General features: G+C 34.8%; 7 protein-coding genes across 7 annotated transcripts; 3 read left to right on the top strand and 4 right to left on the bottom strand.

Moving 5' to 3' along the window:
- Window positions 1-6,130: 6,130 nt before the first annotated feature.
- PHYBLDRAFT_149538 (hypothetical protein) lies at window positions 6,131-7,249 on the bottom strand (the record flags this gene model as incomplete). Its single annotated transcript, XM_018432291.1, has 1 exon — window positions 6,131-7,249. One exon carries the CDS (start codon window positions 7,247-7,249, stop codon window positions 6,131-6,133), a length of 1,119 nt encoding a protein of 372 aa, XP_018287179.1.
- A 1,130-nt stretch (window positions 7,250-8,379) lies between these two features.
- Window positions 8,380-10,295, bottom strand: PHYBLDRAFT_39747 (hypothetical protein). Its single transcript, XM_018440131.1, has 5 exons — window positions 10,275-10,295; window positions 10,058-10,156; window positions 9,773-9,946; window positions 8,904-9,639; window positions 8,380-8,718 (listed from the first exon to the last, which is right to left on the bottom strand). Exons 1-5 carry the CDS (start codon window positions 10,285-10,287, stop codon window positions 8,550-8,552), a joined length of 1,191 nt encoding a protein of 396 aa, XP_018287178.1. The 5' UTR covers window positions 10,288-10,295; the 3' UTR covers window positions 8,380-8,549.
- A 4,238-nt stretch (window positions 10,296-14,533) lies between these two features.
- Window positions 14,534-17,051, top strand: PHYBLDRAFT_39748 (hypothetical protein; the record flags this gene model as incomplete). Its single annotated transcript, XM_018440132.1, has 9 exons — window positions 14,534-14,716; window positions 14,876-15,149; window positions 15,229-15,454; window positions 15,525-15,618; window positions 15,684-16,023; window positions 16,094-16,182; window positions 16,244-16,276; window positions 16,348-16,422; window positions 16,515-17,051. The coding sequence occupies 9 exons, from the start codon at window positions 14,534-14,536 to the stop codon at window positions 16,740-16,742; spliced, it is 1,542 nt and encodes a 513-aa protein (XP_018287177.1). The 3' UTR covers window positions 16,743-17,051.
- Window positions 17,052-17,307: 256 nt separating this feature from the next.
- Window positions 17,308-17,916, bottom strand: PHYBLDRAFT_66895 (hypothetical protein; the record flags this gene model as incomplete). The annotated part of the gene is made up of 3 exons (XM_018441701.1): window positions 17,308-17,398; window positions 17,637-17,818; window positions 17,851-17,916. The coding sequence occupies 3 exons, from the start codon at window positions 17,914-17,916 to the stop codon at window positions 17,308-17,310; spliced, it is 339 nt and encodes a 112-aa protein (XP_018287176.1).
- A 502-nt stretch (window positions 17,917-18,418) lies between these two features.
- Window positions 18,419-18,705, bottom strand: PHYBLDRAFT_149535 (hypothetical protein; the record flags this gene model as incomplete). The annotated part of the gene is made up of 2 exons (XM_018432290.1): window positions 18,419-18,587; window positions 18,689-18,705. The coding sequence occupies 2 exons, from the start codon at window positions 18,703-18,705 to the stop codon at window positions 18,419-18,421; spliced, it is 186 nt and encodes a 61-aa protein (XP_018287175.1).
- Window positions 18,706-20,537: 1,832 nt separating this feature from the next.
- Window positions 20,538-21,055, top strand: PHYBLDRAFT_66896 (hypothetical protein; the record flags this gene model as incomplete). Its single annotated transcript, XM_018441702.1, has 2 exons — window positions 20,538-20,748; window positions 20,838-21,055. The coding sequence occupies 2 exons, from the start codon at window positions 20,538-20,540 to the stop codon at window positions 21,053-21,055; spliced, it is 429 nt and encodes a 142-aa protein (XP_018287174.1).
- A 2,701-nt stretch (window positions 21,056-23,756) lies between these two features.
- PHYBLDRAFT_159850 (hypothetical protein) lies at window positions 23,757-24,796 on the top strand (the record flags this gene model as incomplete). The annotated part of the gene is made up of 5 exons (XM_018434071.1): window positions 23,757-23,875; window positions 23,939-24,003; window positions 24,079-24,154; window positions 24,263-24,508; window positions 24,598-24,796. Coding segments are annotated over exons 1-5 (545 nt in total), but the record flags the coding sequence as incomplete, so codon positions are not given.
- Between the last annotated feature and the right edge of the window lie 676 nt (window positions 24,797-25,472).

The raw sequence follows: 25,472 nt of genomic DNA, 5'->3' as shown, positions 1-25,472 counted from the left end.
TTTGTACTGATATTAAAGGTGTAGTGATAATTATCTTCGTCGCTCGTATATTCAGTACCATTGATTAGGATATTCGATGGACCGTTGCTTTGTGTGTCGATTTGGGGAGCATAGTAAGCCCCGGTATCTTGGTTATAACGATGATAGGTTGAATGATATCCGAGGTATAGGAACGATGGTACCATAACCCAATATAGCATCGCAGGGTTGTAGGCACCTACCCAGCCACTACGACCAGCTGTTCCGTAACCACTGGCTGTCGTAGGAGTATAGTAGTTATAACTCCCTTTATTTATTTATTTTTTTATAAAAAAAAACACATATAAATATATTGCCAACAAATTTTTCTTCACCTTAATAATAATAATAACTATTGTTACCTCTTGTGTTTCCATAATTGGTGTTTTGAGTGGGAACAACACCCGCACCTCCTTTAGAGTATCCTACACTTCCAGCAGGTGCTCTACTAGGTATATTTGTTCTAGGCTGAGAAAATGCTCCACCTCCACCTAAACAAATAATGTTAATAAGTTAATAAGTAAACTTTGCTTAATAAACTGAGGGTCGAAATCAAAGATTACGCACCATTTGGTCTTGCACCAGCTGAACTTCCAGTGCTACCGCCGGTACTGCCGGTACTGCCAGTGCTTCCAGTGCTTCCTGTGCTTCCTGTACTTCCTGTGCTACCACTACTAGAGCCTCCAGACGCCTTTCCTCCGCCACCACCTTTACCAGCGACGGCTGTGAAGATGAAGAAAGGAAAGGAAGAAGAACAAAAAAGAATGGTAATATTAGTTAAGTGCTTTTGTTCATATATGTATATATATATATATATATATATCCATGTGTATTTCAATACTTACAAAGTATGTGATAGATTAGAATAATTGATAGAGGTGATATAATACGCATAGGTTCGAAAGAGAAAGAGAAAGAGAAAGAAGAATCAAAGAACGTAAAAAGCCGAAGTGTTGGAAAACAGAGAAATACTTGTTTGCAAATTATCTAAAAAAAATAGTGTAACAACGGTGTTTTAATTTAATAAAGTATTATTTTTTTATTTGGTTTTCAAACCTTTTCAAAAACTTCGTAACTTTATTACTCTTTTTTTTGGACTAACTCAAGTTTATTTTCAGACAAGTTTTGCCTCTCTTTTTTGGTCTTAAATTAAAAGTGACTACGTTTGAGATTTAAATACCTATGTCGGATAATAAATACGAGTTGGTTAAAAAGAACATTGATAAGATCAGGATTTTTTTTTTGAAAAGGTCTGAAAACCAAGCAAAAAAAAATGTTCATGCCGTTGTCACAATTCTTCCTAAGCAAGTTTACTTAATACAAAGGAATATTCCTGGTATTTCACTATCTTCCTTTTATAAAACTTTCTCTAAAATAATACCATACCTCTCTTGAAGCTAATTATAGTTTGTTTAAATTCTATTCTACTACCATCTCTATATATATCTGTCTATTCTTTTATCTTTCTGTATATATTATTTGAAATTAAGTTATATGATGATTCTTGTCTGAAATTCAACCAGAAAAAAATTGCTTTATGCAAGTTTTTGTATGAAGGCTATTGCTATGCTTGAGACAATGCAATCTATTATCTGTAATTTGTTGATAGTTAAAGGTATTGCTAACCATACAAGACAAATACATCAAAGAACTTTTTGATTTCGATATTCTTTTTTTCTGTTTGTTTGTATGGAGCGGAAAGTCTGGGCTATTGCTAAGACTCTTGTCCAAAAGGCTTAAAGGCGCCACATTGATCTCAATGTATGTCAAATATCCATAAAATCAAACAAGGACTGTCTTTATCGAGTCTAACAAGATGAGCACAGAGACCAGGCGGACATCAGAGTCCGTAAAACTGACTTTGTTCGGAGCAGCTCGTGACTGTTATTAGATGTTTAGTCAGTCAGTCCTTTGACTAAAGAATGTTCTTTTGATTCATTGCCTAATGTGTCATGAGTTTAAGCACTGTATTTATAAAGTGGTATAATAATTTTTTTTTCATAGCAATTATATATAAATGAGGTCATATACACTACTTATACGAGAAAATCTTGCCCATTTCTTAAGAGCACTCTTAACAAAAGAACCTATGATTAAAATATTAAAAATCGATACAGTTTGTAGCCCTGTACACTTGCTGAGCATAGAAAAGGTGAAGTATTCTACTTGAACTCATCTTCTAAAATGGTACCACAGATTGGGAGGAAGCTGAGTCTGCTAAAGCAAAACCACGTATTACAGTATGTCCGCACTAAAATATTATATTGCAAAATCAAGGCACATCGAGTAAAGAAATAACAGTCTACAACAAGTACACATAAAAAACGATTATATATTTTTATTTGATAGCTTTTATTAACATTATTGAAACTACCCACCTCAAATAAAACAGAAAATGACTTAATAGCTCGATTATCTTGATCGATCCAGAGAAAATTCAAATGACACTGGATCTCTTGATGTAATACTATTATCTTGTTTTGGTCAATAAGGCCGCTAATAGTCGTATGTTTCAATTGAATATAACCAAGAGAAACGATAGTAATTTGTGGTAAAATATAGTATTAGTGATAAGTAACATAAATTTTATATTTATTTTGTTTTGTTTTGTTTTGTTGTGCTATGCTATGCTATGTTTTTCTCTCTATTTTAAACAATGAGTTAAGCTCTCGGTCCCCGTACTCAAAATATATTTAAGTTAAAAGTACTAGAAAGTTTATCGTAAAACCCATAATTCTACAGTTTTATCCTAAATCAGGGTTAGGATACACACCCGACAAATCGAGAAAAATTATCCAAATAATTTAACCACTTTGCCACAAAAGATAACTTGGGTAATGCTTATATGCTATTAAGATTACGTCAAGTTTGAAATAGTAATGTTACTCAAATACGATCGTGCTTTTTTGATGTCTTATTATTTAATGAATGAAAGTCTTGTATAATAGCTTCAATTACTTTTATATTTCTTATTTATTTATTAAATTTGTTTTGAATCACAAATACATAATTGGTATCCAATGAACTACACAAATATTCCACCATATTTATATCTTTAGTGGAAATCTATAATCAAGTAAGCTAGCCCTGAATCATAATGAGGTAAATAAAAATGTATCTGCATAAAGAAAATTGCAGTATGAATATTATAATTCATGAAGCGGTACCGCACTGCATAAGCGAAGTAGTTTGGCATCCTAATCAGTATATAATTTTAGCTAAATGTATTCTATAATAGGAATATTTAGTAAAATAAATAAAAGAAAAGTGAACAAGACATGTATTTATAAGCCATTGTCAAGCGGCATTTCTGTAACAGAAATCAGTACTTTTCACATAGATACATAGTAGATATTTTGAAACACACTTTTAGTACCAGGAATTAATTATCCATGTTAGTGCACTAATTTTTTTTTTAAAAAAAAAAGTAAACTAAAAACTTCAACAAGTGGAATAAAGTATGTATTATACAATAAGTAAACTTTAAATAAATATCTTATACATACAGGCTCAGGAATGTAAATAAGCACTCTACTAGAAGATTCAGGCCATAATTTCTTATTAGAGATAATAATAATAAGCGCTTCAACCAACATTTATATTTAGAGTTATAGACAGTGCTTGGACTTGGGCTTGGGCTTGGGATTAAAGCTCAAGCTACTCACTTTCGCTACGTTCTGTTCTTTATTGAGTCAATTTCTGGAATTGGTGATACATAGCATACTTTTTTATTAGTACTTTCTGTATTTGCCTTACAAAGAAACCCGAGTTAACATGTATGAACATCTCGCATACTTAATTGTAGCTAGTCTTCTCTGTTCTTACAGTAATTAATTCAGAAACTTCTATGTAAAGACGAATATATATATATATATATATATATATATATATTGTAATAAATTGAAGGCGTTAAAAACTATTGTTTTATATGAGCCAATATATAGTATTTGCGATTATGCAAAATGTGGGAATTGTTCTTAATAAATTTGATTAATTGAATAGCTCTTTAATCTCACATGCATTGACAAAATCAGAGCGTTAATACTAATTATATTTAAACGTATTAAAAGTATAATATTGTGGTCTATGATTTTTGACGGAAGAAGGCAATAACAGTAGTAGGAACATTGTCCTTAGAATTAGCCATCACATCTTAGACATCTATTTAAGCTTTTTCAAAGACAATTAAAATAAATTCCAGGTAGTTTTTAAAGGAAGAGAGGAAACCAAGTCTCATCTTCATACGTCAGCTTTTGTGATAATAGTTATTGTTCTTTGGAAACAGCCCAAGGTTCTGTGGCTCTTTGAGTAGACTCTCGGTCCTTTTTATTTATTTAGTCTTCTGACCAATGGTATTCTAATATCGATAAATACAATATACTGATCGCGTAAAAACTACGGGAGATATAAAGGTTCCGATTGTAGTAGATACACAAGAGTAGCTGTGTGAGAAGTATACTTGGATTATGTTACCATCATAGGGTTTTTTTTTTAAAAAAAAAAACAAATATAAATAAGTAAATATCTTGTAAATCTTAAAAGCACAGAGGTGGAGTACATCAGTGTGGGGTCGATTTGAAAACAGGCCTATAAAATAATATACAAAAAAAAGAGAGCTTTAATAAACAAGCCTATTTGATTTTCTCGCTGATCACTTACATTAAATTAACTTCTCTCTGTACCAGTTATATAATGCTCTCAGCTCGATTATTATTTGCACATTGTTTAATTACATTTGCTTGTACAGAGGAATTTGTACTCTGCCTATTGACTCATACGTACCCCTGTTTTTGCGATCTTAGCGCTATATCCAAGTAACTGTGATATAATCATTTTGTAAAGGCCAAGCTAAAAGTATTGTATATTGGTGGAAAAATTACTCATCAAATCGATAACGACAAAGCCTTGTAAGACATTGTCTTGTTTATTGGAATGCTCAGCCCCTTGTACATGAACCATTCTGTGGTTTGAAGCTAATAATAAAGCCCAACTTCTATCAGACTCTTACTATTTGTGATCTTTACAGTTAAAGCTTCGCTTTAAACAGAAAAAAAACCAAAGAGTGTACTTATTAGCGGGTAGGACAAAATGCAAGCCACAGTCTTTGATGAGGAATATATACTAAGCCCATCTAAAGAAGCATAGGGTAGAATCCTTAAAAAATGTGCTTGAAATATCTAACGTTGAATTGGACTTGGTATTTAGTGAATTTTTTTGAGTACCTTTCTTTATTTTTCTTGCTTTCAGAACGGAAAGAAAGATTAGGTATTTGTGCTGGATAGACAAAAACGAAGAAGAATTGATAACAAAATAGTAAAGAAAAAATAAAGGCTTGGCGAATTTAACTCAGTAGATCGTGTAATACATACTGGGTATGCAGTACTTTAAACCAGACTCGATTCAAAGTATATCCTTGACTGAAATAAACCGTTGGATTAGAGAGAAGAAACTTATGGGCTCCTCATCTGTTTTGAGCTGGTCTTGGGATTTATAATAGCAAACACACCCTAGATAAATGTGTATCTTTGTTTATTTGTTTCCTAATTATCCAAAATAATCCAAGGATCCAAAAATATAACATTATGATATACCTTGAACTATACTTGAAGAGCCCAACAATGCACTTACAACCTTGTTGTAGAATAGAACGAGTCTATATGACAGTTTGATTGTTTACTTATAAGAAAAAAATCTCAAGGCGAGAGATTATCGACAACTAAACACTATCGCATACTTACTCTTGTCCTCTCCGCATTATCGGTATTACACGTTTTATTAGGTTTATGGCTTTGCAAGATATAATTGATATATAGGTTACATATTGTTTCAAATGTAGCGAGCATTTACTTGGTAAGGTTGTATTCAATTTTTTTTTCCTTTCTTCTATGGTACCTCAGAAATATTTGTGGGTTTGTAATATGCTTATATTTTTTTTTGATTGTTTGTAGATCCGAGCTATTAGGTGTATCCAATCGGTTTAAAGCTACTAAACCGAGAAAGCTATCATTTTCCAAAATCTTGGATTTGTATCGTTCCAGAATGAATAAATTATAGTAGGTTTATTGTACATGAGATTATAATATAATATGATAAAAGAAAAATGTATGATTAATCAAAGAGGAAGAGGTTCTGTTCTGTTTTGGTAAGACAAAGGACGCGAGTGGGATTCAACAGGAGCAGGGGTGTGACGAGCAGTCTGCAGACTTATTTCTCTAGTAACGTACTTCATCTCCTCTTGAGCATGGGACTTTGGGCCCATGGTTGCGCTCTTACGCTTGGTTTCCATGTGCAAGCTGTATTGATTTTTAATTAAGGATATCTTCTTCTCGCGTATATAGAACAGTAAAAGCGCGACCAGAGGTGTGTATACCAGCAAAGCTTCGATTACTATCCAATATGCGATGTCAATTGACGCTGCGTTTATTTGAAGAGACCAATAAATCCAAGAGACAATCGCCATTCCTGTGATTGAATAGGAGAATAGAAGGGATATAATCCACACACGCTGGGTATCATTCTGGCGCAAGCGGAACAGGGGAATATGACGAGAAACATCGTTTCTGGTGCCATAAAATAACATGGTAATGTTGATCCAGGAAATTGCAGCTAAAATTGTGGTGCAGATTGCGATATGGGTATAAACCTGATAGTTGTCTTCGATTAAGCGGATACAGATGAAAGCGATGGCTGTTATGGTGTATAGTGTGAATATTCCTATGACGGATACATAATATTTTTTAAAGACTGCATTCCCGAGAGTATTAGGTACCCTAGAAGGGATTGGAAGCTTGGGAGGCATAAGCTCTTTTTGGTATGATGGTTCTTTGGAAAACAGAGGTGGAGGTTTTTCCATATCAAAGCTTCCTGAGCTTCTCGTTCGAGTGGTAGATCCAGGCGGGATAATAAATGCTTCTGATGATGATATAGAAGGTCCAATTTTGAATGCGTGCTGAATGTATGCTACTTGTGGGTTAAGTACAGCGGCAAAAAGTAGGATTGATATCAGTGGGAACTGTCCAAGGATCTGGCTGTGTCCAGCCATAAAAGAAAAGCTTCCATATTCGGAAGACTGGCCAAACAGGAGGACACACAAGCCAACGATGCAGAGAAGGGTGAAAAAGATAATGGGGGTAGTCATTACACTGAATTTACATCTCCAGACCAACGAAATAAATATTGGGATGAAGATGATAAGGTAGATAATCCAGGCAATCTGCTGTTGACTGGGCATTATAAAAAAGTAGAAGACGAGACAAGAAAGAAGCCAAAAAAAACCAAAAGCCAAGAATATATATATACCTTTGTAAGTTATTTTTGTTGCCTACGCTAAAATATGCCAATTGAAATCCATGGTTAAAGGGCTTTGAAGCCAAGGCCACAAAAAAGCCAAGCCCCAAGGTGAAGTCTGACATTGGATAAAGCACACCAATATATATATATGTATATTTATAGTTGTTTATAAATACAGTACTCACTCTGTCAGTTTTGGTTTTTGTGTTCAATTTTTATCGGATATTTAAAACGAAATCTGCAGTTGTTAAAGGTATACACCTTTTCCAGATAAAATTTACGCATTAATGGGGTGCTCATGGAGTGGATAATTGATTAAAAGAAGAAGTTATAATCTATCATATTACAAGTATCATATTTAAAAGGCTACGAGCCTAAATATCACCACCAGAGGTTCTCTTTGGTTTCTGGTTTTGGTTGTATAGTTATATTCCCAAAGGACCTAATATCAGACCAGCTGAGTCAATAGGTTTGCCTTTTATTGATGACCTATTTTTGACGATGGATTCTGGTTAAAATTACTATGCATTTAAAAATAAATTTTCCAAACCATCAAAAAATAGCTTAAAATACAGTAGATGTGCAGCTGGCTGTAGTCGGCTAGCTTTTTATCGATCGACCATATTTCTTTTGATTTTTTTATTATCTATGGCTATATGTGCTACACTATAGAAAAAAGAAAAGGCAATTTTAGGGCATCCACAGCGGTTTGTCTAAATAAATGTTTTAACCAATTTCTTTAGACAATTATTTAACAGATATCTAAATTCGGCTCTTCACTAAAACATTCGAGCAATAAAAAGATGCGATTCTAGATTTAGATAATCCGCTGTGGATGCTCCAAGGGGTTATATTTAACAATCAATATGTTCAAGGTAAAGAAGAAAAAGAATATCTGGCAGAGGTCTCCTTTTTTGCCATGCTACTAAAACCGAAATTAGACACAAAATCCAAAATGAGTAAGACCAGCAACAGGGTTAAATGGTGGTTGCTTTTATCATCAAAGAAATCAGTAAAGCTGTTAAAGATCAATGCGGATAAATCGTGCATTGTATATAAGCCTTTTATGTTATGCTGCTACTTATTATTATTAATACTTAATTTTTATTGGGAATGTGAACATTGTATGGCCACTTTTGGTTTTCTAAAAAAAATTAGTTTGCACTACAAGTTTCTGCCAAAAGTACAATGACTTTGGATTATATATATATATATATATTGTTATTATTTATTTATTTATTTTACAGGCGCTCAATAACAATTGCGGAAGCTCCTCCACCACCGTTGCAGATACCAGCAACACCATACTTGCCACCCTTCTGCTTGAGGACAGAGGTAAGGGTCACAATAACTCTAGCACCGGAACATCCAAGAGGATGACCCATAGCAACAGCACCACCCCAAACGTTGCTAAGAAACAGTTAAAGATAGATGTCAGCGCCCAAAATTAAACATTATTTACATTTGACACAGCAAAACCAAATTTCTTAACTCTATTTCTCTTTTTGTACATAGTTACAGTAATCAAGTACACAGCAAGATTTTTCTACTAAATGTAACCACCAATACCCATATATATATAATACTTCACTTACACTTTGTCAGCAGGGAGACCGAGGATCTTGGCATTGGCACATGCGACAACGGAGAAAGCCTCGTTGATCTCGTAGAAAGAAATATCAGACTCCTTGAGACCAGCGTGCTTGATAGCCTTGGGAATAGCAAGGGAGGGGGATGTGGTGAAGCGGGCAGGTGCCTGAGCAGCATCAGCCCAGCCAGAGATCTTGGCAATAAGGGTCAAACCGTACTTCTCGGCAGCATCCTTAGAGACCAAGACGATAGCAGCAGCACCGTCAGAAAGAGGGGAGGAGTTGGGGGCAGTGACGGTACCATCCTTGGGTACGAATGCGGGACGGACGGCACGGAGCTTCTCCTCGTTGAGCTTAGCAACCTCGTCATCCTGAACAACCACACGATCGGGCTTGCCACGACCGCCAGAAACAGTCACAGGGACGATTTCATCCTTGTAGTTGCCCTGAGCAAATGCAGCCTGGGCACGCTTGTAAGACTCGATGGCAAAGTCATCTTGCTGCTCACGGGTGATCTTATACTCAGTGGCACACTCCTCGGCAGCGACACCCATCAAGTAGGCGTTGTACACATCGGTGAGACCATCCTTGACAATACCATCAACAACTTCGGCATTTCCGTAAGTGGCACCGAAGCGCTGCTTGGGCAAATAGTAAGGAACATTGCTCATGGACTCCATACCACCAGCAACAATCACATCGGCATTGCCAAGTGCAATTGACTGAGCACCCATCATGACAGCTAAAATTATGTACAAGCACAAACACAAGCACAGGCACAAAGGTACACACGCACGCACATATATGTTCATAGATTAATAATCGTACATGAAACGGACGCGTTTAAAACCCGTGCGAAATTTCTAAATATTTACCCTTCATGGCAGAAGCGCACACCTTGTTAACAGTGGTGGCAATGGTCTCTTCCTTCAAACCAGCACCAAGGGCAGCCTGACGAGCGGGGTTTTGGCCAAGTCCAGCAGACAAAACACAGCCAAAGATTACTTCCTCAACAGCATCGATAGGCAAGTTAACCTTCTTGATAGCGTCTGTGCGTGTGAAAAAGAAGAAGAAGAAAAGAAATGGAAGAATTGTCAATACACCGATAAAATTGGCTGTGTTTTCGCGTGCTTAGTAATCAATACATTAGAGTTACTTACCAGCAATAGCAATGGAGCCGAGCTTGGTAGCAGACAAAGAGGCAAGAGAGCCATTGAAGCCACCAAGGGGAGTGCGGCAGACAGAGGCAATATAGACGTCTGAATATGACAATAAACAATAAACAAGAATAAGTTTCTGAGAAATAGAATAGGTAGATATATAATAGCGTACTGTCTCAAAGCTACAAGTTTAATTTCTATAAAAATTACTACATACCACGAATGGCCATGATGATGATGAAAGAAAGAAAGAAAGTTAAAGATGTTGTTCTCGACGCAGGACCTTGAAAAGTAGGAGGCTCAAAGAGAAGACGAGAATATTAGCTTGCACGTGATTGGCTTCCCTGTGTTAGGATGTCTACAGCGAGGGTCTTTTTAGCCAATCAACAAGCGTAAACTTAACTAGCACATTTGATTCAGACGACTAATTTAGACAGAACAGGTCTGGCCATTTCTCTTCTCTACCCACAGGCGTATTCCAAAGAGGTCAACAGGAGTACTATTTAGACAAGAATGAATATCAGTTTTCTTACAAGACTATTCGAGAAAGTCGCACTAATGATTTACGTTATCTAACTTCCATAGGTTTACGCCTCTGCACCTTATCCCCTTTTGTTGATCTGAAAAGGGGTTTGTTGCCTTGGATACAATGTATCTATAGTAATTGAAGTCTTTAGGTGTGACATTACAGCTTTTGGTTTTTCTTTTCTTTTCTTCTGAGAGTACGGGTTACATATTCCGCCCTTGAATTTGCTCTTAAATTAGCGCAAACCCATCGCAGCCACCTCCGCCACTATCTACAGCTTTCTGTCTTTATTTTACTTTTCTTCAAAAAAAATGACACCGAGAAGCATTCTTTTTCTTCTTCTGCTCTTTGAAGCAAATATTATAATATTAATAAAAGAAAACGTGACTATGCACCAAATAGCTTTTTTGGGGGTATTTTTTTTTTCAGATAAAATTTGTCAAAGCATCATTTCTATAGATAAAGATATGCTTATAATAGCTATTAAGATAAAAGTTGGCTACACAAACCAAACAAGAAGAAATATGTTTATATTTGTATATACGTCTATATTCTGGAGGATAAAGTTAAGATATTTCAGGCACAAGGAAATCAACACAAATAGAGATATACGCAAACCATGATATACGTATACACGCACAGATATGTATATACATGTCTTTATTTCAAAGGTACAAGAAGAATGAATGAAAAGAAGTAGTACAATCATTAGACAAAAATTCAGTAAAGCCATCTTTTCTCTATACAAAAAATCTTGAATTCCAAAAATAATAGAAAAAAAAACCTTGACTGTCCAAAGTAATTAGACCCCTACAAAATTTGTTTTTGTTTTTTTTAAAACTCAACGCAAATCTTAAAATATTCGTTGTCTTTCAGTAGTCTGATTTTTCAACTAATATTGCTTGCTCGAAAATCTCGTCAGCCAGCTCTTCTACTCCACGACAAACAAGCTATACTTATAAGAATATATATAGCTTCTTCTTTCTTTAAATCAGCCTTAATTATATAGGCTGCATAGTGCCCAAAGCTTCTGTTACAATGGTACCTCCAACCCAAATCGCTTGTCTTTTTTGTTGTTGGTGTTTTAAGGAGGCTGAGGAGCAAAGGTTGTTATTGAGCTATGTTGGTTTCAAAGACGATTCAACCCATATTCATTTTTTGACGAAATCAAGGTTGCTTTTTTGTTTAAATTTTGTGACTGTTTAAAAATGAAAAGCTTGAGATGTCCCGGGAAACTGGCATCCAGCTCTAACTTACCAAAAGGTTCAAAAGTGTGATCAAGTCAGAGATCAGCTTAACATATGAATTTTAACCACCTTATCAACCAAACTATTATTATCATTAGTATCATTATGAGTTTTGACCAGCTATGTATTATTTTTTCTCTGAATGCTCATACCTTTAACAGATAAGAAACAAACCATATGTATGATTTGTATTTTACGATCCTCTTTACTACTCACGGTTCATCAATTTACCCTATTTACTTTAGCTGAGTTTGCCTTTGTGACAACATGTCATATGTCTTAACTGATTCCAATCGGTCTTATTCTTCGTCTTTGACTTTTATATGTTTATTAATTTTTAATCAATACGGTCGAGACCATTACCAGACACTATCGTAACTTATATTCGAGCGTGAAATAGATAAGGGTGTATTATTTGATCTAAGCACCTTCAAAGCTATGAAATATGGTCAGAAGCTTGTGCCAAATTGCAAATGAATTCTTTACCTGACAAATGTACAACATATTCTGCGCCACACACACGCACACGAAGGTTTTGATTTTTTTGCTAGCTTCTGTATTCTGTGTGTAAGCCTAACAAATAAAATAGAAAATTACTGCTTTTTTATTTTATTTTATTTTATTTTATTTTACCTGTGTTCACAGCATTGTTTTTGTGCTGTATCATTTGGGGCCTGTATAGCTTACCGTGGTTGTAGAATGAAATTTTATTTAAACTCAAATTACCTAGTTAATCGCATATTTCCTTAAGTCCGTATGGCCAATCTCTTATAAAGTATATATTTGATGTCTCATAGTTCTATGATGTATTTTTGTAATTTATATCCTTAAATTTACTTTTGTTGTTACCTTGAGCTCATCTTATGATAAGCATGTATTTGCCAAGCTTTTTTGGCTGTGTGTTTCTTGTTATTTCCCGGTGGGTACTCAAGACATCCCACTTGAATCACTTGTATATATAGCAAGCCCTGCGGCATATATGTTTCCTGTTAATATTTATACCAAATGCTTCTTACTCCGTATGTTCTCTACTGTTACTTACCGATGTAGTACAGATTCACCTTCCTCTCTCCCTCTTTATATCTATGTTCCTCTCTGTACATTTTGATTTTGATTTTAATTTTGAGCTTTTTATAAGATATATAGAAATCTATGTGGCTATAACGGCATCGCCTATTTTAAGTTTCTTAAAACGAGATTTTGCTTTGAAATAGAGTAAACTTTAACAGCAAGTGTAATATCTTTTGACATTAATGATCCAGAGGATCAATAAGCTCGCTCAAAATGAAAACATATTTTTTTTCTGATATAATTTTCTTCGCCTGTTAATAATCTAAAGATGTTTTGAAGTAAACCTTTTTCCCTGTACAATAAGCTTTCACTTATTCTTTTGGATATGGCAGATCATGTAAGCTTTTATTAAAGTATTACCTAAATAAGGGGTATAAAATATTACTTCCAAAAACGTTAATTTGATTTTTTTGATTTCATGAGTTTAAACCAAGCTCACCAAAAAAAAATCACAGATCAGTGTAGAATTTTCCAAATCCAAGAATATTTCAAACATTAAGACAGGGTCTCACAAGCACGGCTAAGTTGTGACTCAAAAGTAGACAGAAGAGAAAATAAGCAAGAAACTCTGGGCAAGTGAAGTATATCTATATTCATACCTATGTCTATATATGTATATTATAGCTTACATACAATTCCAGGTGGCTCAATACAAACGTATCATATAATGTATCAAAGCAACAATGTAAATGTATATATGTCTATAGTAAAATAGATATGTAAGATTTAACTACCATCACTTAATAGTATAAAGACACAAGCAAACTCTTCTTATTTCATGTTTTAAATAAAATATATCAAATAAACGATATAATTTTCTAAAAAAGTGACATAAAAATCATCATCCTTAAATAGGATATAATCGTATAGTAATTCTGAATCAATTCTTCACCTCAGCCCACATATCTTCAATGTATTCTGTACTTTGCTAATAAATTTACGTACATACTACACATAGTTGTAGTATTTCTTTTTCAAGACCGGATAAATCAAGGAACATTGCTAGACCAGAGGTTTATATAGACTTTAATACGATCGTGTAGCTATTCAAGAGTATATTCTAGCCAATTCATTTCCGTAAAGTCTCGCTATAAAGATAAGCAAAAATAAACATTATAGCGGTAAAATGTTCTGGCAGTAATCCTCAATAAAATTGGAATACATTTGTACATTTGCACAGCAGGGTAATCCGATCCAGTTCCATTGCACCAAATTTAGCCATGCGCAGAAAACTCAGATGGGTACTATATAAATCTTTTGATTTTTCTTTTTTAAAAAAATATAAAAGCTTTTATCTTTCCAACACTTAGTAAACTATTCTACTTGACCTCTTATATAAATCAAGCTATGCTTGGAAAATACGAAACTCCCGATATGGTACCTAATATTACCGAAACCACCTATACTACTACTACCACTACGGACGGTGGAGAAACTATTACAACAAGTACAAAATGGGAAATGTCCGAGAAAACAGCAAGTCTGCATTCCCAAGACCTTAATGAAGGATCCCACACGAACCTGCAAGGATCCAAAGCAACAGTTTACGGTCAAGATACAATCATAAAGCAAGAGAGCGAAAGTAGCGAAAACATAGTTATAGCCAAAAAAGGATTTTTGCCATCGAGCAGAATGCCAGATAAATTAGTATTTGTTTTCCAAACTGGTGTTTGTGTACTCTCGACCTTTTTGATGATCCTCAACGGAACAATTATTTCGCCTGCCATGACAAAGATTGCAACCGATCTTGACGGTGTTGACAGTCAGGCCTGGATTGCGTCTGCCTTTCTGGTTGGTGCATGTGCTTCTCAACCAGTTGCCGGAAAGGTAAATTACAATAATATTTTAAGACAATGTAAACCAATAATAATAACAATATTTTTTTTCGATACTGTAGTTTTCTGATCTCTTTGGAAGGTATGTCTCTTATAAGATCTAGAATATCCTTAAATTACCAATCGAATAAAAAAAAAGACTTATACCTTTGTGTTCTATCTTATCATTAAAAGGCGAGTTGTCCTCGGATTTGGTGCTCTATCGTTCATGATCGGGTGCTTGGTCTGTGCTTTATCCCACACTATCAATATGCTCATAGCTGGGCGTACTATTCAAGGCGCTGGCGGAGGATGCCTTTTATCCATGTCTTTTATTATTGTTGCTGATATCGCAAGTGTTGAAGTACGTCCTCGTATTCAGGCCTTGCTGGGCATTTCTTATGGCATTGGCAGTGTGTCCGGTCCAATTATTGGTAAGTGATTGTACAAATAAATTCTATTTTTGGATATACATTACACAAAAAATAATAATCTTAAATCTTCTTAATATAGGTGGTGCACTGGTAGACTATGTCACCTGGCGATGGGATTTCTGGCTTGGTTTTATCCTCTCCAGTATCATCTTTGTTGTTGCGGTCTTTTTCTTTAAAGAGCCTGCTAATGTTTCGCGTGATTCAGTCTTAAGCAAGCTTAAGAGAGTCGATTGGATTGGTGTGGTACTGGCTATGGGTGCTATTTGCTGTATATTGATTGCATTGAGCTTTGGTAGCATATTAGGGCAAGTTATTGCTAGTATAGAATCGAAACACACTCACTCATGTTAACTTACCGACTATCTTTATATATAGGTGGACAGATCCCCACGCTTATGGAGCCTTTACCGCATGCGGTATCGCTTTAATCCTCTTGTTTATTGTTGAAACCAAATTTGCCGCTGAGCCTGTAAGTACATCTATCTTTGTGAATCAATTTTTAGTCTATTTTTTATTTATTTATTTTTATGTTAGCTCTTGCCAAAGTCCATTTTCTCCAACTTCCATGCCGTCGTTGTTTTCTTCTTTATGCTCTGCGTTGGTGCTCAATTTGTGGCCAATATGTTCATTAGTCCTATGTTATTCCAAGCCCTTTATGGAGTAGATGCAATTAGCTCTGGTATTCGTTTGGTTCCATATATGGTTTGCCTTATCTTTGGCGCCATAGGTACAACAGCTGCCCTCAAATTTTTTCCTTTCACCAAATTTTTCCTTGTCCTTGGAGCTGCCTCGGCAGTAATTGGCTACGGTCTCTTCCTTACTGTCAATGAAAACAGTTCTTGGGGTGCACAGGCCGGCTACCTAGGATTCTGTGGTAAATAGAAACATAGCACATACACAAATTACTTTTTACTCTAAAATATACTCACTTTGGTGTCTTTTAGGCTTTGCCTTGGGTATTTCTCAAACAAACGGTCTTGTTAATGTTCAATCCGTGGTAGCAGAAAAGGATGTTGCCATAACAACAGCTATGGTAAGAACTAAACATTTTAAACCCGAAATTCTGACATGACTTAATCATTTTCTTTCTTTAGTTCAACTTCTTTATGTTTATGGGAGCTGCCATTGTAAGAAAAAAAGGCAGACTAGACATCCTTTTATTGCTAAAGTCTTACTAATTACATTGATTATTCTTTAGGGCGTTTCTATTTACCAAGTCTTAATAAGAACCTTTGTTGTTCACAACGTAGCAGATGTTCCTCTCGAATATTTGGTAAGCTTCTGTTCACTTCTAAAACCTAGTATATACATATATATTCCAAAAAAAATGAATGCTTACTTATCAAATAACAATTATCTGTATAGTATGTCGCCAACAAATTTGGTGCCCTAAAAAATTATCTCTTTATTCGTAATATGCCTGTTGAGTACCAAGGACCTATTATCCATGTTTATGCCAGAGCGATGCACTCAGTGTTCATTATTCCCCTCGGTGTTGCAGCTGTTGGCTTTATCCTTTCACTGTTTATCAAAAATGTTCGTTTTGGACAACCAGCTCAAACAGTCAAGGACCCCGAGAATGTTCAAGCCTAGAGGTCTAGTGTTTACTGATAATAGTACTGTCAACCTCATACACCATACACACATATATATATGCCTGTATTTATATGTAACATACATACACATATACACATACGTATGTGTATTTTCATTGATCTCTCATATACATATATACACTTATATACTCCTTATTATTTTCTTATGCACACAAATTTTAATATTACTACCTGAATTATACATATTCTTCTGTTAGACGTTATCTCAGAGACCCATTTTACTACTTAAACCCTTTATATTAATATTAATAAACTATTACCCAATAAACTTCCGTGTCTCTTTTTTAATTCGTCTTTGTTCGATTTCCTTGTCCGAGTTATTTGACAATATCACCACTTGCTTCACATCATTATCATAATCATCGTATGAGCGGATCTGGTATTCTAAGGACTAACAAAGTATAGAAATGTTCTCTAAAAAAAGCTTTTAAAAGAGAAAAGAGTGGAGGCTTAAACTTATGTTTTCGACTGAAAGTAGTCTAAAGGCATTGAAGGTTGGTTTAAGGCTAGGCAATCAATGTTGTTGAATATCTAAGAGCTTCTCACACTATCAAGATCATAAAGATTGCGTATGAGAGAGGGAAAGGAGATACTGCGCCAAAGGTCTCAATTCCCGTATGAGAACAAGGTATACTGCATATATCATATATAGACTGATTTTAGAGAATACCGTATATATATATATATATATATAGTGAATATAGCTGTTTGCCTACCATAATAGCCATTACTTATACTTTATCTCTCTTAAGAATATTCCTCGGTAGTCTATAAATATATTATCTGTGATTTGAAAGGGATAACTCGTACAATTCAGTTGTTAATCCACGCCACTATTATATAAGCAAAGTAAATTTTGGTTTGAATATACCACACAACACAATAAGTTGTGCTGCAGACTATTTCCGAAAGCCGAATCCTTTCATATTTCAAGAAATTTACTACAAATTTAAGCTTTACTCCAAGCCTATTTCCGAAAGCCGAGTTTTTTAATATTTCAAGAGATACAATACCCAACAAGTTTTTACTGCAAGCTATATCCAAAAGCCGAGTCTTTACATTTTTTTAATAAATATAATCTTAACATTATCGCGGCTAGAAGCACATGTGGCGCAATGGGCAGCACATTGTGTTTGTAGTTCAAAAATCATATAAATGTTTTTAACGGCTAGACTGTGTGTTTTGCTTTATAGGTTGGACAAATTCTCATCCGACTTATGCTCAAGAACACTAAGTTTCTTAACATCTTTTTTTAAACTTATTAACATCTTGGTACATTAAGCTAATTAAAGTCTTTCATGCTGGAATTTGATGTCTAGTCTAGACTTCTTCTAAGTACTCGAACAACATTTGTCCAGCCACCTCTCTATTACCCCAACGTCTGAGCAATAAAAATGTGAGACATAAGCTCTCAACCTACAAAAAAAAAGACACAGACACAGGAACACATGCACATACCTTGGGACAGTCAAATAATATATATATATATATGCATCTAAGGAATAAACAGATATACTTTCAGATTATCTAAACCAGTAAAGATGCTTTAATTAATTACTATTGATTATTATTTTTAAAAAGAATAATAATAATGATAATACATTTTTGATAACTAAAGCTATGACTAAATTCAAGTACTATAGTTTTGGTGTTCTAGACCCTGTTACACGGTAATGTGCCCTTCAAGTTCGTTGGCTCCAGCCTCTCATCCACGCCCCATATCAGCCCCGTGGTTTGGTCTCTCAATGGATGGCAACTCTCCTCCGATCCGAGAACACGGGCTTCAACTCCTTTCTCCTTTAGGTCTTCCCTGAAGCTCGATCTAGAGTTCATCAAGCACTCGGTCTACCTCTAAATCTCGTTACGAAAGCCATATAATTATCTCCAACGCAAGTTTTAGACCCTTTTTACCAACCTATGTACTTTCCTTCTATTGCCATTGTCTCACATGGTTACTAATCCTCAGTCTAATCTTCATCTTTGTTGTACTTATTAAACATCCTGGCGTAATTTGAAGGCTCGCCACATATACCAAATTGGCGGGCACATGGAACGTAAACATCATTGCGCCCTCTCCTTTGCACTATCTCTCTTAACCGTATCCTGCAATGCATTCTCACAAAAAAAAAACGCTTGTTTTTTTTACCCCATCCTTTTCTATCCGCTACGGTGTTCAGCCGAGCCATAGTCCTAACTACCCACACAATCTTATCGGCTAATCTTCTCCAATGAATTTATCCATACTCGCCCAATTAACCCTTCTCTTGGCCAACAACAACAACACCTTTTCTAATCATTCATTATTCTCCCCACAGAAACCGTAGCGTTTGGTTCTACGGCTTGTACCCATAAATTAGCTTGTTATATTTTTCTGCACCGAGTAATGCCCTTCTATCCTATGTCTTTTATACTTTCACTTTATTCCTTCTCAACTATATTCTGTCCTCTGCACTGTCCATACATCAATATCACGTCTCTGCTCTGACTTTGCTCTCGACTCAACAGGCTCCTCCCCCACATAAAGCCACACTCTCATTTATAACATTCAGAATACAAAATACCTCAACCCCTTCAAAATAAAATTAAAAACCATCAAATAAATAATCTAATTTCTCTTATAATTTACCCCTCCAGAGACTTTTTACAAATAGAACTTCTCAAAAGTCGTAACAATAGATTCAGTACTAGTCGCACCAGCGATTCAAGTGTGTGTATGTGTATTTGTTTTTTATCTTATGTCTTATGTTCCTGATTTAATTAAAAGGGTGTTTTAAGTTTGGTTTTATATAATATATAAATATATATCAAATGAATTATATTAATAACCAAGGTCTAGATTTAGATAAAAACTAGGTATATGACGATGATATCCATAGTGTTATAAACTCTGTTTCTGTGATAAATTTTGTGTTGGATAAAAACCATCCTTACCTAGTTACAGTTCATGCTCACAAATAACTTTATGGATTTCCTTTACGTACTTTTTTTTATTACTTTCAAAGACATTTAATGATCATTACTATATATGCCGTTCAGTTAGGGGGTTTCGAAAGCTATTTTGATATATATAACACTAAAATTAAAAAAAAAAACACTTTCCAGTATATTTACAGTATGTTAATGTGTGATCGAAATACGTAGCAAAAATATGTCTTTGTCATTTTCTGAGACCCATTCTCACTCCAAAAAAAAAGAGGCGATTCAGAGGGTGGTTTTGAAAAAGATTAAAAGCATTCTTCAAAAGAGTCCTCTTAATCGCCCCCCCCCCCTTTTTTTTTCTTCTCATGGTGTGTCATCTAAAGTTCTTATTCTTCGGCTTAGTTATATCTTTTCGTTAATATGTGCTGAGATTCAGGTACGAATAAAAGCAAGTATAACTGTATCCCTTTGTTTAAGCTTTATGACCCTTGGTCTCTGTAAAATATATTAATTATGTAGAATATACTTTAAATATCACTAGAAAAAATAGATAAATTTGAAAATCGTTCATAATTACTTCCTACTAAGTATTATACTTTTCTGTGCTATATAAGGACAAACAGAAAGCTCTTATTGTTTCTATTATGAGTATTATGAATATTACCATTATATCTCTCGTATTCAGGCACAACGCAACACTAAGATTGGATTATCGGTGTCGAATTCTGGGTATCTGATTTGCTTGGCTTTGGTTTTTTCGGGGGTTTAATATCAGCTTTTGTAGTCTACACAAACAAACTCTGCCATTCCATTCCCACACAGAAAAGAAAAAAAAAATCAACCATCGCATTCAATGATTCCTAGACTTCCCCCATTTTTGTTGGCTGTTGTAGGAGGCGCATCTATATATGGAGTGAAGATACTTTTAGATAAACTAGAGCCAAAACTACTTGGTGCTCCGGGCAGTTCTGATCATGCAGAAAAGCGGATTCGATTTCGACAGAATGTTAGACTAGGGGGTGCGGTCATTGTAGGAACTGGTGTTCTATGTGCAGCCTATTGGGGTAAGCCTTGTTATTCTTTTTAAGAGTGTAACTATTCAGGAGAGTATCAAGCTTATTCTCGTTGTTGTTATTATTATTTGTGAACAAAGCATACGATGCACGTATCAATCGGCCCTCCCCAGCAGTCAGTACCCAAAACTCGGTTGATTTTTACCAAGATCAGTATGATGCACGTGAGAGGCGTCAGAGAGATGACGCAGCTCGCATAAAAGAGGAGCAGCGAGTATCGGAGACAGTTGCACAGAAGCGATTGACAGAGGAACAACTTTCAATGGAGAGAATAGCTTCTAGTAATCAATTGAAATAATATATTGCTATTTTGTCTTGCTTCTGATATTGTCCTTATATCCTACTTTATTCTACTTTATTATGCTGTAATATTCTTATTTTTTTATTTTCTTTTTTTGCTCTTTACAATATTATTAAGCTACTGTACTTTATCACAATTTACAGGCGTCTATTCCTGTATTTGAAAATTGATGACTGTTACATTTGTGTAGGACAAAATAGAAACTGCATGGTACACATCAGGCATAGAATACACCATAATACAGGTCGGGCAAATACCTAATTCCGCGCGATGATGGTAATGTTTCCGACACCTTTAATATAGTGGTTGCCATGGCAAATATAGTCCAAATTAGGTAGAATTAAAGTAAAATATGTAGTCATTCGATATTTGAAATATTCTGATCGATCTCTCTTTCTTTATTCATTTCCCTCTTTCTCTCTCTAAAATGAGATAAAATAAGGGGGACAAGGGATGTTTTAATGTCTTGATATCAATTAAGATAATGAACTATGAGAGAAAGATAAGAGGAGCTAATGACAGTAGTGCCATGGAATACATGGTGTATTTGAAAAATATTAAGTCTAACAATGCTTTTGTAAAAGACTTGGTTTTCCCTAAATACAAGTTGCTAATGTGGGCGTTGTTACTGTTGTTGGCGTTATTGAATCTCTTTACAGGCGTATATAGATATATAAAACTGCCATATCTCAACAGTGATATACATACATAGATACATACATACATATATTTATTTTATTCTTTTTATACTTTGAATTTGGTTTTTTGACAAATCAAAACATTGGTTTGATTTGTTGGAATCACAAGTATTTTGCTGCAAATCATTAAAATAATAATTATATATACTACTGAGTTTATATGTTCAACCTGAGATTTAACTGTAATTAGTATTACAGATTTTAATATATAAAATGTATATATATTTTTGTTTTAATTAAATTGACAAAATTTATTGTAAAGTACAAAAAAGCTATAGCTTGATGCAGTTACTTTTTATTATTATTTTAGCTCGACCATAAGGTGGAGATAGATAGAGAGAGATAAGCAAGGGGGTTTCATATATAGAATAATAATACGTTGCATTTATGGAAGTTTAAGAAATATATATTTAAGGGTAATGTTTTTCATTTGCTTCTTAACATAATTAAAGGTATACTTGTTTAAATATTACAGTAATAGATTAGCCATTTGCACTTATATTGAGTGTTAAGATAAGTAACTATGAACACACACACCCAAGACAACATACATTTATAAGAAAATACCTTTTTTTTTTTTGGAAGATTAGGAGGCCGTCCCTAGACATATATTCGCCGCTTTAATATGAGTGTGATTTCTAACAGCACAAAAATAAATATAAAGTATACAATACTACTGAAGCCATTAATACGCTTTTATAATAGAAACCAATTCTTGGATGAGATCAAACTCCTCCTCCTCCCCTTATTTTGGCGGGATAGTAAATTGCAATTATACTCTCACATTTAATAGTAATATAATATATGTATGAGAAAAGTACTTATTTTGTGATTTAGCTGTGAATTCAGTTCAATATTTTTTCTTTTTTCATAAAATACTATTGTTAACCTGCTAATGACAACCTTTTAGTAGATGAGTATTTTACTGCCTGCTATTATTCATAGTTATAACAAAGTAAACATATATTTTAGCTTGGCTGTCGATTTAAGGCATAATATGCAGAAAAAAATGAGAAAAAAAGGGATGCCTTGACATTAAAAGATGTGGAATATTCTTTTTGTTTTTGGAAAACCTGAATCACTTTCTTTTGGGCCAATTTTTTCTTTTTTTTTTTCGACTTCAAACAGTAATCACGTGGCGGATCTAATTTCAATATAATTATCCAATAATCGATTAAATCTGACGATAAATTCTCTACTTATTTTTGTTCACCATACAGCTTTACCCGAATTGCTGTCACCTGTTCGTCCAGTTGGTAAACGCCTTGAGTTCAAAACTGATTTTGCTTTTGTAATTTTTGGGGGATTATATTGGTTGCTAAGAAGGGAAAAATGCTTTATCCAGTCTTCTAGAAGTAGTATTAAAATACATTAAGAAAATTAGACCCAGAGGAGCATGTATTCATTATGGTTACACAATAGGCAAAAGCTTACTGTGTATGGGAGAGCCTTCCGAGTTTTTGTGTTTTTGGGTAACATTTAACTGACATGTAGGCTGCAAAAAAGCTCAGGCTACCAGAAAGACTAAATGGAATAGAACTTCAAGTACCAAACTAGGCAGTTGATATCAGCACACGTAATAATTTTCAACGTCAGACACTATGGCAGCTTAAAGCAACTCAGCCAAGCACAGTATGCGCTTTTCCACACTTGTACATTACAAGGATAGCCAAAAAATGGGTTCAGCATTGCACAACCATCACACACACACACTATATACACACACTATATACACATACTATGTACACACACTATACACAGCCAAAACAACCAACAGCAACAAATAATAATAAGCACAATATAAAAAAAAATTACCCCCAATTTTAATACATTAAATATATGGAAAATTACACCTTACAAGCCCCTCCCCCTTTTTTTTGGGTACTTTCTTCTTTCTTTCTTCTTCTTCTTCTTTTGCTTCTTCTTTTGCTTCTTTCTTTCATATTCACACACACACAAAGTACAAAGTACAATATATTTAACATTCTCCCCTTACCCTCCCTCTTTTTCCTTTTCTCTTTATATACACCTCTTTTTTTATTGTTATCATTATAAGAATGAGCAGTCAACCCTGCTTGGAACCAATGAGTACACATTCTAGTCAAAACAACACTTCATTGTAAGCAAACAGGATTCAATCAGATGATCATGACATTTGACATTATATTAACGCAATTACCAGATCATTTGAACTCGTCATAAGACAACAACCCGTTCGGTCTAGGATGTGTGGCATAGGTGAACGAGGTAAAGCTGCGACTATTATTTTGTTTGAAATTTTGTTCACACTCTCTAAACTTGTCATCAAAATTTATTCTCTAGTTGATCGCAGACCTATCGATCCTCCACCAATAGTAGAGCTAAAATTAAAGCGAAAAAACGATGAAAATAAAAATCTGTGAGCCAACATATATAATATATATAAAGAAAGGGTGGATAAAAAAATGTAGCACGTATGACTAATAATAATAATAATAATAATATTTTAATTAATTAATTAATACAGACTTCAGCTACGCTCGCCTTATCTATTTCTTGCTGCGATTCTTATTCCCACAAACGCAACAGAATCAGACGATGATAGTTTATCCCTAGAGTTTCACAGCAGACTGACTGTTGGCCGAAGTGTGTCTTCTTTGTATCTTCTCAGAGATCTGGACAATACAGAAGGTGCCTTTTTTGTGTTTTCAGAAATGTCTGTTAGAGCAGAAGGAACCTATCGACTTCGGATGTCTTTATTTGATATGGAAAGGTAAGGCTTTTATATATATACATTGCGGGTAGTGTGTGTGGGTGTGGGTGGGTGTATGTATGTTTGTGTGGAGTCTGATACAGCTGTAGTTCCCATGTTTGCTTTAGAGAATCAATTACAACCGATGAATTTAGTGTCTATTCTGCTAAAAAGGTCAGTAAACCTCTTGTGATTTTCTTTTTTAGATAAAAATGATAATCGCGTATTCCAATGTTCATACATTTGATCATATAAGTTTATAGTTCCCTGGTATGTACGAATCCTGCCCGCTTGCCCGATCCTTTGCAGATCAGGGTTTAAAAATCAGAATCAGAAAAGAATCGAAAACCCGCAAACGAGAATCTGCACGTAAAGCCACTACCAATAGCAATAGCCATAATAATAGTAGTAGCAGTAGCAATAGTAAAAAGGCTCATTCGGAAGCTATTGTGTCCAATGAACCCTATGAATCCATCTGCATGTTCGAAGACGACGAGGATTCCCAGGACGAAGAATCTGCAGATAACGAGAGTGATCAATGCGACACAGCCGAAAACCAAAATTACTATGATGAAATGATGCTCACCACTACAAGGAGCTCAATCTCAAACCAGAGCGTTACAACAGCGTGCTCGTATCCTGATGAATACATGGGTGCTCCTGTACACAATGACGATTGTAGCCTTCCTATCCCCACACGAGACAACTTAATACACATGGACACAGACCCTATTGAAAAGCACCAACACTACAAACATTCTACACCATTATTATCATCATCTACACCAGATCACAGTTCCAGTGGACAATACACTGTTTCATCTCTAATTTCGGGTAAGCAAAAAAAAATTGCACACACACACACACACACATACATATATAAAATAGGGGAGTGGCTCAATTGGTAAAGAAAAATAACCCAAAAGATAAACCACCCTTGTTTCTATTGATGCTTATTTTAAAAAAAAAAACATTTTCATTTGAT

This window comes from Phycomyces blakesleeanus (assembly GCF_001638985.1).
Source record: "Phycomyces blakesleeanus NRRL 1555(-) unplaced genomic scaffold PHYBLscaffold_22, whole genome shotgun sequence".
In the NCBI taxonomy this organism is placed as follows: Eukaryota; Fungi; Mucoromycota; class Mucoromycetes; order Mucorales; family Phycomycetaceae; genus Phycomyces; species Phycomyces blakesleeanus.
The sequence above is the reverse complement of the archived record's forward strand: the minus strand, read 5'-3'. Positions and strand labels throughout refer to the sequence as shown.

Coding starts and splice junctions, on each gene's coding strand:
- PHYBLDRAFT_39747 (XM_018440131.1), bottom strand. Junction 9,947..10,057: donor CGGCTCCATTGCTATTGCTG/GTAAGTAACTCT, acceptor TCACACGCACAG/ACGCTATCAAGAAGGTTAAC. Junction 8,719..8,903: donor GGTCTCCCTGCTGACAAAGT/GTAAGTGAAGTA, acceptor ACTGTTTCTTAG/CAACGTTTGGGGTGGTGCTG.